At 32.9% G+C, this 15,449-nt stretch overlaps 1 protein-coding gene and 1 long non-coding RNA gene across 16 annotated transcripts in view; both read left to right on the top strand.

The window, feature by feature from the left end:
* Positions 1-6,767, top strand: part of LOC136028761 (hemicentin-1-like) — a 266,427-nt gene extending 259,660 nt beyond the window's left edge. For 9 of the 15 annotated variants that reach the window (XM_065706644.1, XM_065706649.1, XM_065706650.1 and 6 more), the window contains 2 exons: positions 1,493-1,756; positions 5,216-6,767. In XM_065706644.1, the coding sequence (XP_065562716.1) occupies positions 1,493-1,756 (264 nt within the window). In that variant the 3' untranslated portion in view covers positions 5,216-6,767. Of the gene's footprint in view, positions 1-1,492; positions 1,757-5,215 lie in introns of those variants that run through there. The other 6 variants (XM_065706646.1, XM_065706655.1, XM_065706658.1 and 3 more) reach the window with 3 other exon arrangements.
* Positions 6,768-6,792: 25 nt separating this feature from the next.
* LOC136028760 (uncharacterized) lies at positions 6,793-11,083 on the top strand. Its single transcript, XR_010617870.1, has 2 exons — positions 6,793-10,910; positions 10,957-11,083. It is a non-coding gene; the product is annotated as an uncharacterized LOC136028760 (long non-coding RNA).
* The last annotated feature ends 4,366 nt before the right edge of the window (positions 11,084-15,449 follow it).

Here is a 15,449-nt window from a genome sequence, read left to right as displayed (position 1 = left end):
CCGTTTTTACGAGTCGGACAATTTTTTTTAGAGAGGGGGGGGGTCAAACACCCAACCCAAATACCCTGGATGTGGCTTTGTTTATAAGTATACATAATTATGATTAATTCATTGGCCGAAATATAATGCACTGGCAGAAAGTTAACTTTGTTTCTTTTGTCTTTTTGTTTTTTTCATGTTTTCCTTTTCTTTTGCAGTAATTGATTGATTTTAATAGTAATTGATTTTTCCCTGCACTTCACCTCAAACTTACTTTTTAAGTTAATTACTAAATTGCTTTTTAAAGAGTACATTAGTCATTTATATCTTCTATGGGTTTATTATCATTGCCTTAAAGATAGTTTTCAATACTGTGACACTAAAACACTGCAAATCGAGTTTATTCGAGCAAATCGAGCAAATCGAGACAGAAATTTAAAAAGACATATTTTAATCAAAACTGTTTTTTAAATACTAAATATTTTTATTTTCTATACATCCAATAACTAAATATAATTTAAATGATGTAAAATAAGAACAAAATACGTAAAAAAGAGATGAAATCTGTGTATTGTTTGATGAATAGAATATTCTTCTGAAATGTCATAAGCTATATGTCTCTTCATTTATTTTTTACAGTTAAGTGTGAGTAAATTTCTGATGCAAATATATCCTTATAGAGGGGGGGGGGGGTAAAGGGTATGATACTGCCTTTTTCAGATAGGATGAAAAGTTCTAAAAATTGTTTGATTTAAATTCAAATAGGATAGTTCTTGCGCATACCTTTATCTACTAAGACTTTTGTGGAACGAACTGCAAATACAATTTCACCCTCCCCATCCCTCATTTCCCTTTCCCCATCTCCCTTGGGATTTAAGGTGAGGAAATATCTTTTTATTATTGGATTTTTACTTATTTAAGTTGAAAAGGAAGATACAGTAATGTTATGATTTTAGGATGATATGCTGGAGCTTGGAATAAATTTAAGTTTCATATGGATTTTACTATTCATTTTGTTTTATTCTTATCACTGCAAGTAATTTAGGCGGAAAACCTGTTTTGACTGATTATTTCAAATTTGCACTTTATTGATTTACTTATCCTACCCTTGTGCCTGGTGCTAAATTTAGATATTTTTTTCACTAATGTGAAGTATCCCCTCGATCGCATTTATAAATTTGTACCCTCTTTTTGTTTGTTATTTCTACCTAAAAAAAAGCACTATTGCGAAGCAGCCATAGCTAGATCTTAAAAATTCATACAATTTCAAAAATCCAAGGAAAGCCTTAGAAATATTTCTTTTTGGTATTTTTGTTTTATTAAAAAAAAGATATGCTTCACAATCAGCTGCCTTCTAAACTGCTACCCTTCAAGGCTTTTTGAACTGGTTTATTTATCCATAAATACATGCTTTTTAAGTTTTGAGAAGTAATTTCTTTTCAATTGACTATTCGCCAATTTTGACTCTCAACTAATGTTTGTGCCTGTTTAAACTAACCGCATGCTTTTACAGATCCAATACATACCTCAGCAAACACCTCAGAGTAATCTTATATCAAGTACCTCAACTCCTTTTATTCCCTATACCCGCGTTTATCAAAACCCCCAAAGGGCCGACTCTGTTGTGTATGCTGATCTTGCCATGTCAAAAAGGACGCAGGTGGCAACACTTCCTGCTAGTTATATGACAACACAGCATAGATTTGATCCTAGGCTTGACCCAACGCAGTATGCCGTGATAAGGTTTCCTGGAATGGGACATGAAGTTCAAGTTTAGGTAAGGCTGTAGTGAACTTGGAGAATAAATGGACTTGTTTCATTGCATGCTTCGTAGTTTCTGCTTGGAAAAACATTCATAGCATGCGTTTTATATTTAAAAGAAAATTCAGAGGATTGTTCAGTTACGTTGATATTTTTCCTGGCATAACTCCAAAGCCCTGTAAAGAGTTAATCACTTTTTTAATTAGAAATTTTACATGATGTCATAACGATAAAACACATAAAAATTCCGTCGGCTTTTTGTTTGCTGTATCTAGTAAAGGACGTACTCCAATGAATCAGGCAGAAGAGTCTCTAAATATGACATCGTACCCAATATGATATCATCTTGTAAACGAGTATGTAGTTTTTGTCAAAATTTTATTTTTGATTTTTAGTGTTGTGTTTTCTGACTTAGAAAATTACGTATAAATAGTAACTGATACCTTAAACAGCCTATGATGTTCCAGTGCCCTGCTAACGCTGAAAATAAGAAAAAAGAAAAGGGGACACATGAGTAGTATCCATGCAGAATTCTCATTTTCCTTGCTGTTCAAGGTGGGGGGGGGGGGGGTTGAGTCCCTGTATGGAATGTTCAACAATGTTGGCTGTAATGGTGCAGTTATCATTTCGGTCATACATCATTTTCGAGGGGTTTCATGCTATGTTCTGAAATGTCAATAAATTTGTTTTTTGCAATAAAGTTCTATTATTATGGTTAATCTAAATCTCAGTTACCATTCCTGAATCAGGTTCAAATGGCAATTTTTTCTCACAATTTTTTTCCAAAAGACGTTCTTAAATTTTTTTGGTTACTATATGCTGAACTTTGTTCTTTATGAGGTTGCAGTGATTGCTGCAGCCATGATATGCTTGGTAAAATGTCATCTGTAAAAAAAAAAAAAAAAAAAAAAAAAAAAAAAAAAAAAAAAAAAAAAAAAAAAAAAAAAAAAAAAAAAAAAAATGATTCTTTCTCTACCAATAAGTCTTGACGCAGAAAAGAGAATGTCTAAAATGTAACTTTGTAAAGTAGATTGTTCTTAGTCTTCAGAAAGAAAAGAAACAAAAGTGAGAAGGATACGATTTCACCAATATCTTTTACTGTTTTTCTAGTGAAAGGAACTCTTGCCGAAAATTGTATGAATAGTCAATAGATTTTTAGAATAATAGGACAATTCCCGTCCCAAAACGACAGAAGGACTGAACATCGTTTCAGCCTAAGATCAAGGTGGAAGCAAAAATTATAAATTATAGCGTAAAAAAGCTAGTTTTATATTTCAAAAAGAAATCTATGATACTTTTTTTTAAATCATTTATAGATAGCTGAGTTGCACCTTTACCTTAACTTCGATTATTTTTTATTTTTTTAAGGGACTCTTTATGACTAATTTTTTCTTTTGGTATAGAATTTGCTTTCTGTAAAGCAATTCTTCGCCAGGTAGGATTCATTGTTTTTCTCCAACCTTAAGGCTGACATTTCTTTCTCTGTACATTTTTGACACAATTGACACATGAACTTGTTTATTATAAGGTTGCTGCTTACCTAACAGCTGTAGTCCTGAAATTTATGAACAAAAATAAATCCTTATATATTTGGAAGAATAGGAATAAAACAAAATTAAAAACCGAACACCAACCAACTGAAATTAAAACCTGAGAAAAACAAAAGCAAGACCATAGATAATTTTCTGTTTAAAAACTGAACACCATTTTACAAACTGAACACCAATTAAACAAAATTAAGAGCTGAACACCAACCAACTGAAATTAGAACCTGAGAAAAACAGCAAGAAGATAGATAATTTTTCTGTTAAAAACCGAACACCAATTCAACAAAATTAAAACCTGAATACCAACCAACAGAAATGGGAACATGAGAAAAACAACAAGAAGATTTAGAGATAATTTTTCTGTTAGAAACTGGATACCATTTTAAAAACTGAAAACAAATTAAACAAAATTAAAAACTGAACACCAACCAACAAAAATTAGAACCTAAGAAAAACAACAAGAAGACTTATAGATAATTTTTCTGTTTAAAAACTGAACACCATTTTAAAAACTGAACACCAATTAAACAAAATTATGAGCTGAACACTGACCAACAGAAATTAGAAAATAAGAAAAACAACAAGAAGATTCATAGATAATTTTTCTGTTTAAAAACTGAACATCATTTTAAAAACTGAACACAATTAAACAAAATTAAGAGCTGAACACCGACCAACAGAAATTAGAACCAGAGAAAAATAACAAGAAGATTTATAGATAATTTTTCTGTTTAAAAACTGAACACCATTTTAAAAACTGAACACCAATTAAACAAAATTAAAAGCTGAATACTGACCAACAGAAACTAGAACCTAAAAAAAACAACAAGAAGATTCATAGATAATTTCTCTGTTTAAAAACTGAACATCATTTTAAAAACTGAACACCAGTAAAACAAAATTAAGAGATGAACACCGACCAACAGAAATTAGAACCAGAGAAAAACAACAAGAAGATTTATAGATAATTTTTCTGTTAAAAACTGAACACAAAATTAAAAACAGAACACCAACCAGCAGAAATGGGAACAGCTATGCTGAAATGGGAAATGGGAACAGCCTTCAGCTATGCTGACAAATATGCAATACCTATTTAAAAACTGAACACCAATTAAACAAAATTAAGAGCTGAACACCGACCAACAGAAATTAGAACCTAAGAAAAACAACAAGAAGATTCATAGATAATTTCTCTGTTTAAAAATTGAACATCATTTTAAAAACTGAACACCAATTAAACAAAATTAAGAGCTGAACACCAACCAACAGAAATTAGAACCTAAGAAAAACAACAAGAAGATTCATAGATAATTTTTCTGTTTAAAAACTGAACATCATTATAAAAACTGAACACCAGTGAAACAAAATTCAGAGCTGAACACCGACCAACAGAAATTAGAACCAGAGAAAAAAAACAAGAAGATTTATAGATAATTTTTCTGTTAAAAACTGAACACAAAATTAAAAACAGAACACCAACCAGCAGAAATGGGAACATGAGAAAAAAAACAAGAAAATCCATAAATAATTTTATTCCCGTGATAAAATTATTTAGTATTTTAACATATATTTTGGATCATATAGACGGAGAGAATACATGGAAGTATATATCGTAGTATATCTGAGAAGGTGTGGGACAAGTGTCTCACTGGGAGTCCTTCAGCTATCCTGACAAATATGCAATACCTATTTAAAAACTGAACACCAATTAAATTAGAACCTAAGAAAAACAACAAGAAGATTCATAGAAAATTTTTCCGTTTAAAAACTGAACATCATTTTAAAAACTAAACACCAATTAAACAAAATTAAGAGCTGAACGTCTAATAGTTTTGATTCGTGACGATTCAGTAGTCATTTAAGGAATTGTCTTAATGGTTCTCTATCCTCTTCCGTGGGTTAGCAACTGATCTACTTATTTTTTCTAGCCTTTACTGCCACTGGGATCAGATGTTGAGTATGCTGACGTAAATTTTAGCACATATGGACCGATAGAATATAAGAAAGCGTCAATTCTGGCAGCTGAGCAGCGAAAGAATAAGTACACAAGCATACCACCAAGACCTCCAAAGGAAAGTGCTTTCTAATTTGGTTTTCGAAAAAATGTGTCTTGTCTGAAGAGGAGAGCTGTAGATCTCACTTCATCTGCTTTTTATTGACAGTACTTATTAGATGGTGATTAACCGATTCAAAAGACCATATCTTACTGGTGCTGTATTATAGACGTTCATATGGTATTGTTATCTAGTCATTTAAGTATGAAAGTATGTCTATATATTTTTTTTAAGTGGTATTTTCTTTGTCATTATTGCCATTTTTCTGGATAACTTGCAGTAAAATGAGGAGGATATTGGGGGGATAAACAAGGCTTCTTATTAACCATCGGTACTATCGGGTAATGTTTTCTCACTTACTTGTGTCGAGACAGCTTAAGGAAAATCGCTTTCAACTAGCACTATTTTAAATCAAAAGTTATTCTCATTTTTATACGGTGAACCAGGGGATACTAACTCGGACGTCCAAAGTCAGAGCATTTTTTGTAAATTCTTCGTTGGTTTGGGTAATTCTCTCCAGCATCTATCCCGCAGTCCTGCATTGATATATTCAGTATATTGTTTCAAACTAAAGGGTAAAAAACACAACAACTACCGGGAAATCTACTGGGGTTACCTAATAAGTAACATATTTGAAGCAATAAAATTAATTACTAAAAATTAAAGAAAGATAAACCAAGATCCTCTGAAAAGACTTAATTATCAAAAAAGATTATTGAAACGTTAGAAATGAAATTAATTAGGTTATAAGAAGCCTGAAATGAATACTCACGAATAACAAAACTTGCCATTATTGTATTTCATATAGAACTTGGTCGAGGAATGCATATAATTCAAAAATTTGTTTATCTATGCAATTATTGAAGCTCTTGTTTTCAATGCCAAGTCTACTTCATAAATAAACTAGGTTTACAAATATTAGAAACTTTCTGGTGAAAAAAGGATATTTTGTGTAATCTAGTAATTAAGAGGACATTTGTAAGTTTTATGTAGGTTAAAGTAATTCATAAATGCAAGCATCAGCCATTTTCAGTAAGAGTTGGGTAGTTTTAAAAACCGAACAGATTAAACCCCTGATGATTTTTTACATATAATACTTACGTTAGACTACAGTCAAAATACTTGGTTTAACTTCAAATTTGTACATCCATTCGAAAAACTTACAAAAATAAGGTTTATTATTTAAAAAGAAATTGATTAGATGCACTTATGACTCCTAGATGACTCTCTACTAAAATGCGCTTATTCATTAACACTAAAAGAACACTTTTATGTTCTTAAAACACATAAGTGCTTAAACGCAAAAGAACACAGCAATAAAGAAACAAACTAAATTTATTTAAAATTAGTAAACAAAAGTAAATTCAAAAGCAAATACAAACCATGTGTTTTTCTTATAATTTATATATTAACTATATATGATATTTTAGATATATATATATATATATATATATATATATATATATATATATATATATATATATATATATATATATATATATATATATACATATATATATATATATACATATATACACTATATTTATTTTTAATCAATTTTATTTTGACGATGTTTGTAAATTGATTTTTTTTTTATCTAATACGACACATCAGCGATTTAAAATCAAAACATGGTATGTAGCCTAATATACTTTTAATGTAACCTAGACTCCCCAGATTCTAGATCTTTTTTAACTTCGAAAATCTTTACTGGTAAGTGTAGTCAATTTTACAGGAAAAACATAAAGGAGACGTGACAAAATCGAATTGCTAGATACATAAAAAGTCAAAAAGTCAAAAAAAGTTTCAAAAGTCAGAGCTCGTTTCTCTTTTCTGGCGTCCTTATTCCTTGTTTATATCTGTTTTTCAAAATTTTATTTCCTTTTTTAATAATAAATTTGTCAATTATTGGTGCCCTTGTAACACTATCTCCCAAAAAAAATTGTTTATTGGCTACCACTTCAAAAATTTTAATTGTGAACCGGAACTCATAAGTGTTTAAGATGAAACCCCGTGTTTTAATAATAGCCTATAGCAGCTGCTTTGAATGCTCATCTGGAGTAGTCCACTAGCTCATGACTACCATGTACATCTTAATATGCCCTAAAAGCCCTTTTATACGCTGAGCATAAAAATATTCCGAATGTCAAGGGGATTTGGGATTTATTTATCTTTCACCCTGAAACCCTAAATCTATAGTAGCCTATTGAAGACTCATCTAGATGAGTCTACTAATTTATTACTACCACGTACAAATTAAGCAATTTTTTGTGAAGTAGTTATTTTTCAACAAAATTATTATACCATTAGTTTAACAAAATTAGTCAAACTAACAAGTTATTAATAATGGAAATAAGTTTATTTACAAATCTGTTTATTTGGAAATATTATTTCATATATTCCGAAAAATAATCAGCTTGGAGCTAAATTAGCTGCAAGTCAGGACGACCTCTGACTCTGCTGCCGTCAGCAGGAGTAAGCTCTCAACCCAAAAACTTCAAATTTTGATCGTTAAAAACTAGGATTTTCATTTAATATGGTATGATTTTTGAAGGTCATGATTAGAAGAAAGATATTGAAAATACAGTCGGCTCTTATTTTAAATGATGAACATATTTTTAATTTTAATCTTTATTATTTTTTGTCTCTGATGTAGGTTGCATAACAGCTTTTAAATTTTGAGAAGCAATATATTGTTAACTAATAGCAATACAGAACCTCAAATTGACATGCTTACTTCTTTTAATTAAGTAATTCACAGACAAAATATGTTTCTTTAGACCACGGAAAAAATCAAAATTGTGATTTAATGTATTGTGCTGTTTATAACTGTTTATAAATGTTTTTGTGAAAACTATTAGATAATATTGTTTGGGTGAAGTTGTCTTTAAGTAGAAGTGCCAACCTTAAGCTCTGTCTTAACTGGTGTAGTGAAATGTAGTAATTAGTTACTATTTTTTAATTATATAATAATTAGTAAACTTAGGTTAATTGGTGAATAACCTTAGTAAAGATATCTAATTTTTGGGCAATGACGTGAATAAGCGACTAAGGCTAATGAAACTGAGATGGAAGTTTTTATTTTTCTTATTCACCATGGTATTGAAGCAATACCCGGTTACTACTTCCGAATAGCTATTGGCTCGGAAGGATAGGAAGGCGTGGTTTTTCCTAATTGTCTTTTATCTACTAATAAGGAGACTAAAAAATAAGAGAAGGGCTTGGTCTCAACCGGTCGTCTTATAAATGAATTAAGAAAAGGAAAAACCTGTTCTCGGAACTTTTGTAGAGGCTTACTGCATAAGGCAAAGACTTTCATTGCTTCCTTAGAAGCTTAATGCTTACTGCAATGGGTAAACAATATTATATTAAAACCTTTTAATTTTTGTCACTAATTAACAAAGCACCAAACCTGCAAAAAAGTAGCAGAGACCCAAGAGTCAGTATTTTTCTTGGGGGGTGCCTGAGGGTGATAAAGGCTGCACAGAAAGACCTCTTAAATATACTATTTTGACGGGCCTAGTCGGCTTGATGTTTTTTACCTTTTAAATATATTTTATGCCTTGGAATTAATAGCCTCAACCCCCTTTTCGCTAAACCAATACCTATTAATTAATCAATCACGAAATTACTACATGCGGGTAGATTGCTAAAATTTAAAACAGTCTCCAATTGTATAGTGATAAATTAATTTATGTAGCTAGCAAAAGGTTTCTGACAGGCCAAAATTTTCATGAAATGTGAACAAAAATCCATAAATAACCCAAACAATAAACAACCAAGCGCGCTCAAGATTCCAGAGGATGACTGGAGGTGTCAAGCCCTCCTTCTAACCCAGGGGATATTTAATACCAGATGAATTTGGATATTCAAACCCAGAAAGAGGCAGGCAATTCAAACTTCATCTCTAAAAGAGATTGCGTTCATTTTAGAAAGACTTCATCTATTTTGAATAAAATGGCTATCTCAAAAGTTAGATCAGATACATTTGGAAAAAACAGGGCATGGGGGGAGCTATCAACCCTCTGATCACTCTTGAATCTTTAAAAGGGAAATAGAACTTGCAATTTCCAATCAAATGAGCCTCCTCCAAAGTTTATACGGCCAGCTTTTCTATAAATACCTTATATGGCTCTGGGGCAAGGGTTGTAAGTTATAACGTTTGCAACCCCTGAAGGCATTATTATATAATCTTTTGAATATTTCGAGCATTTTGACGGGCCTAGTCGGCTTGATGTTTTTTACCTTTTAAATATATTTTATGCCTTGGGATTAATAGCCTCCACCCCCTTTTCGCTAAACCAATACCTATTAATTAATCAATCACGAAATTACTACATGCGGGTAGATTGCTAAAATTTAAAACAGTCTCCAATTGTATAGTGATAAATTAATTTATGTAGCTAGCAAAAGGTTTCTGACAGGCCAAAATTTTCATGAAATGTGAAAAAAAATCCATAAATAACCCAAACAATAAACAACCAAGCGCGCTCAAGATTCCAGAGGATGACTGGAGGTGTCAAGCCCTCCTTCTAACCCAGGGGATATTTAATACCAGATGGATTTGGATATTCAAACCCAGAAAGAGGCAGGCAATTCAAACTTCATCTCTAAAAGACTTCATCTATTTTGAATAAAATGGCTATCTCAAAAGTTAGATCAGATACATTTGGAGAAAACAGGGCATGGGGGGAGCTATCAACCCTCTGATCACTCTTGAATCTTTAAAAGGGAAATAGAACTTGCAATTTCCAATCAAATGAGCCTCCTCCAAAGTTTATACGGCCAGCTTTTCTATAAATACCTTATATGGCTCTGGGGCAAGGGTTGTAAGTTATAAGGTTTGCAACCCCTGAAGGCATTATTATATAATCTTTTGAATATTTCGAGCACAAAGGTTATCTTATATTTCCGATCGGATGCATCTGGGGAAAAGAGCGTGATGGGTGAGAGGCTGCCCTGTGATCATTTGTGGCTCTTAAAATGGAGAGCTACCCCATATCAAATATACAAAAAAAACAAGAAAAATTATTTAACGAAAGCTCAGGAAAAAGCTAGTATTCATTTAAAGAAAATAAAATCCCATAAAAGGGCATACGAGAGCGTGCATTTAAAATGGGCAAGGTCAGATACAACATATGCCTTCGTGGGCAAAGTAACAGCAAAGGACAAGAATACCCTTGTGAATAGTGAACAGTGAACAGGATACGCCAGAACGTATGCCTCATAAACAGAAAGCTACAGCTGTATTGTACATGGTTCCAGAAATAAAGGTAGAGCGGTGATAGACCGTATGCTGCAATAGCATCAGAGTATTACTGAAAAATCGAGCTTAATAGTTTAATAAGGCTAAATTTCATTTAATTCTTTGATAATTATATTTATTTTTACTTGTTTTTACATTTTTGAGTTTTGTGAGTTGTTAATGAGTTTTACTCGCTTTTACATTTTAAACATATCCTGACTGATCTTGTTTTTTGAAGAATTCGATGAAATATCAGTTCAAATAATGATTAATGAAAAGATTTTCTTTTTGGCAACTTAAAATTTAGCAATTTTTTGTCCAAAGGTATTATTATATGTTATATTATTTATTATTATTTATATTATTATAGGTTTATACTTATGATCTTTATGACCTTATTTATTTCTGACCTAATGACTACACCAATTAAGACTAGAGTTTAGCTGATCGTTTGAAGCAATGTGATTCTTAAGAGTAAAATAAATATTGTTTCTTAATTTTGAATGTCTTACGTTTTATTGTCATTTTAAGTGTTCTTCGAACTGGTCATTTTGCACTTCGAATCGGTTCAATACACCGTAAGAATTATTCTTGCAAAAATAGAATCACTTTTTTCTGCTAGTATATATATATATATATATATATATATATATATATATATATATATATATATATATATATATATATATATATATATAAACGAAGTAGCACTGACGTATAAAAATCACACATTAACTTGAGATGTGTTGGCACTAAGACGTGAGTATTGAAAGAGCAGTCAACGCTGACACCGAGAAATCAAGCCAAAGATGCACAAAACAATGGCGAAGATTGACACAAAATCGTTCCTCCGAGGATTAAAGTCAAGGATTTCGGTTCTTCTTTCATCAATTTAAAGAATGTTAGTGCATGGATCTTTTGGGATGTTAGTCAAGGCAACAGTGAATTGGGGAAGGTGCTGAAAGTTTAAATGGGATATTTCAGAAGATACTAAGACGTTCTAACGAGATATTTCAGAAGATATTAATATAATAAGAAGTTTCAACGGGATATTCCAGAAGATACTAAGATACTAACAAGTTTCAATGCGATGTTTCACGTCCAATGATAAGAAATATAACAACCCTAAACTCCTAAAAATAGAGTCAGAAGTATACAAATCAAAACAAGAAGTATACTTTTAGAATCATCTTGTCTGAAACCTCTATAAAAGAAACTTACCGTCCCTCGGTATTGGTAATATATCACCTTTGGCTGGTTTTCAATCCTACGCCTGAATGGAAGCGAGAGATTGGCTACTACTATATTTTATTTTATACAACTAAATTAGAAACATAAATACATCAAAATATACTCAACTTAGGTTTCACTTAGTTTTTCTTCACTAGACTTGAAATAGAACTGAACTGGTTAAATCACTCCGCTAATCTATATATACCCAAACTGACATATGCCCAAACGGAATCCACAAGATATTCCCAGAAAGATAATAACAGGTATGTGGTGTGAGTAACATGCATAAAATAAAAATTTTTGACAATTTAATTTTCCAACAGCTTAGAAAACACATTAAATATTAAACGCTTAACACTAGGTCGGTCCATTGCAATAGCATTTGCGCCGCCTAACGTTTTATATTGAAGGCGCTCCGGACTCCGATTTTCTCGTTGCGGCCGCAATCGCGGAGGACCCGGGACCTTCGAGTGCTCTGCGACCGACTCATGCAACCGCGCTAACTGTGGGGAAGTAGAGTCTTTTGTATCGATCGCAGTTAGGCTTGACGGATCCAAACTTTCAAAGTCATTCGTCGATTGACCTTGAAAGTTGCTGTCCATTTCATCATTGGTTGATAAAAGAGGAATTTGTTTGGGTAAAATTAAGGCGTCATGTTCGTAAAATTTTCTCGTTGCCTGTATGGCGTGCTAGTGTGGCTTGGTTGTAAAATGTCACCAGTTGTGTCGAGCCATTGGTCGGTCGAATCGCTGGTTGAACTGTCCTGTGCCGAATCAGTCTGACGAGCAGTGTCGTAGTCTGGAAAAGCTTCCGAGTCAAATTCAATATTAAATTGTTGTGTGGGAGTAGTCTTGTTGTCCGTCTGGTAGTTGATCACTGGGCTCAAACGACCAAGGATTTCTTAGAACGGCCGGTTTTAGTCGGTTGTGATGAACAATAATCACGCACGATTGCCCATCATTTTTCTTGATTTCATAGTTAACTTCGTTTACCCTTGCTAAAACCCTATATGGACCGTGAAATTTTGAAAATGAAAGTTTTTGTTCTTTCCCAGACAACTGAACATTTAATTAAACTACATCTCCGGGATTATAAGGTTTAAAATGAACTTTTTTATCATACTGTTGTTTTGTTTGAACCTAGCTGCTATTATATTTGAGTTGAGCCGTTGAAAAATATCTTTAGATTGCATTAATATTTAAAATTTGTAAGAGCTATCTGAATCGTAAAGTGTTCGCTGTTCCATAACTTTTTCTGCAGGAAAAGTGACATCCCGCAGAAACATGAGAAAGAAACTATTTTCTTGGGTCATATTATGTTTAGCCATGTTCATAGCAAACGAAACATAAGAAGTCCATGCATCCCAATCCCCTCGGTGTTGCTTATTGATATACTGCAGAAGGATTAAGGCAACTTCCCGATGTCTTCTTTCAAGGGCTCGATTGCTTTGAGCATGTTCCGATGACGTAAAAAGGTGATTTATTCCCAATTTATGGCAAAAATCTTGAAATTCTTGGCTTTTGAAATGACTACCATTATCGGACAAAATGGAAGTGGGGAATCCAAAAGTTTGGCAGTAATTTTCAACTAAAGCACGCGGCTTTGGCATCTACAATATTAGCAACATGAATATGGCGCGTAAAATAATCTAATATGGAGATAATGTAAGTACTACCATTAACTGTTTTAGGCAATGGGCCTACTAAATCTATCGAAATCATTTCTAAAACGTTTGACGGAACTGGTAATTCTTGGAGTGGAGCCTTGTGCGTTACATTCATAAGCTTCCTGGAGATACAAGTGAGACACGATTCGCAACAACGTTTACAAATTGAACACATACTTGGAAAGAATACATGGTCTTTTAATCTTGAGGAAGTTTTTGCTGTTGAAAAATGACCAGCATATGGAGAATCATGAAAATACTCCATTATTTTAGGAACGAGGCTGTTGAGAATGACTGGAACTATGCTGTATTCTCCCTTTCTACATTTACCAGAAACAGTTGACAAATGACACAAAACACCATTTTCTATAACAAAGTTCTGCATTTCCCTAATAACAAGCTTTTCTACATCCAACGGCATAATGTGCTTAGAAACGACATACTTGACCACGCTAGAAAAAAATCTATCAACCTTCTGCGCCTTTCTTAGTTATTCCATGTCAATAGCCTGAGGCAGTATTGGGAAAGAGTCAGAATCCGCCACAGCGTTTACAACTGGAAAGAGCGACAAAGCGTCAGGGACCTTATTTTTAGAGCCTGGTCCGTAAGCTACTTCAAAGTCAAAATCTTGGAGACTAAGAACCCAGCGAGCTGTTCGTCCTCCGGCTCTTTTGTAGATAATAGCAACTTAAGACTTTGGTAGTCATCCTCTACCTTAAATCTAACCCCATAAAGGTAGTGGCGATATAGTTTGGTGAAATAAACTACAGAAAGACATTCCTTTCCCGTAACAGAATGATTTTGTTCTGCCTTATTTAATCTACACGAACCGTAATGTATGACAAGAAAGTTTAGCCGCAATGGCAAAATTTGAAGCGTTGCAAGCTAAAATATAGTCACCTTTTCCGTTTTTAAGTTTGGAAAATGATACGCAGAAAATGAATGAGCATAGTCTTTAATGGAATGACCTGCTTATGTGATTGGGTGAGCTATCCCTCAGAAAATGAATTTACAAAGCAAGTCTTATTACAACTGCAGATTGGAAGAATCATCAGTAGAGGACACGAAAGTGTACCAGTCTGAGGTCTGATTAAAGAACAATATACCTTTAACCGTTTCTGAAATATTGCAAATGCGCCCCATTGGACAACCTTGACGCTCAAAGTATCTTTTGACTTAACCCAATACCTCCTAAACTTACCGCGAAAGTTTTAACTTAATACCCGTAGCTGTTCCTGAGATATCGCTGATGCGCCCTTTTGACAATTTGTATGCACAGTCTTTGATTTAGATCAATTCCCCCCTCAACATTTCCTGAAAGTTTCCCCATAATATCCTTAGTCATTTCGGAAAATAGTCTGTTCTGGCGAAACACCGTTAATCAACAATCACGTTCTAGCGACCAACAAAGGTTTTATTGATTAATATTGTTGTTGAAAACGATCAACATTTGAAATCGTTGATTGTCACACTTGATGGTCATTTTAAGCGAGAAATTTCAAGGCAAGATGCTATGAGAAACATTTGTCTTTGTTCTTACAATTTTAGAATAGAAAAAAAGTTACTTTGCCATAAATGTTGTTATAATCATTATTAAATTGAATTCCTACTAAAGTATGACACGAGAAGGTACTTTCCTTTGAGTTATCTACCCTTTTCTCCTCTAAAAGGCACTGTAAAAATTTTGCTGTGTAACACTGCACCATGAAATTCAGTGTGTCAGAGAACCTACTGTAGAATTTTTAAGCTCTCATCGTTAAAAATGTGGAATTTTATATTTTTTGCCAGGAGTCACAGATGTTTTTTTCCAGGGAATTTTATACTAAACCAATTGTCCTAGAAGATTGGGCTCATTTAAAAGAGAATTAAAGCTTCTAGTGCTCTTTTTAAGAGAACAAAAAATATGAGGGTACACAGCCCCCTCTCATGCTCATTTGCTCCAAGGTAGTCTGATCAAAATTTCA

This window comes from Artemia franciscana, chromosome 7 (genome assembly GCF_032884065.1).
Source record: "Artemia franciscana chromosome 7, ASM3288406v1, whole genome shotgun sequence".
In the NCBI taxonomy this organism is placed as follows: Eukaryota; Metazoa; Arthropoda; class Branchiopoda; order Anostraca; family Artemiidae; genus Artemia; species Artemia franciscana.
The sequence above is the reverse complement of the archived record's forward strand: the minus strand, read 5'-3'. Positions and strand labels throughout refer to the sequence as shown.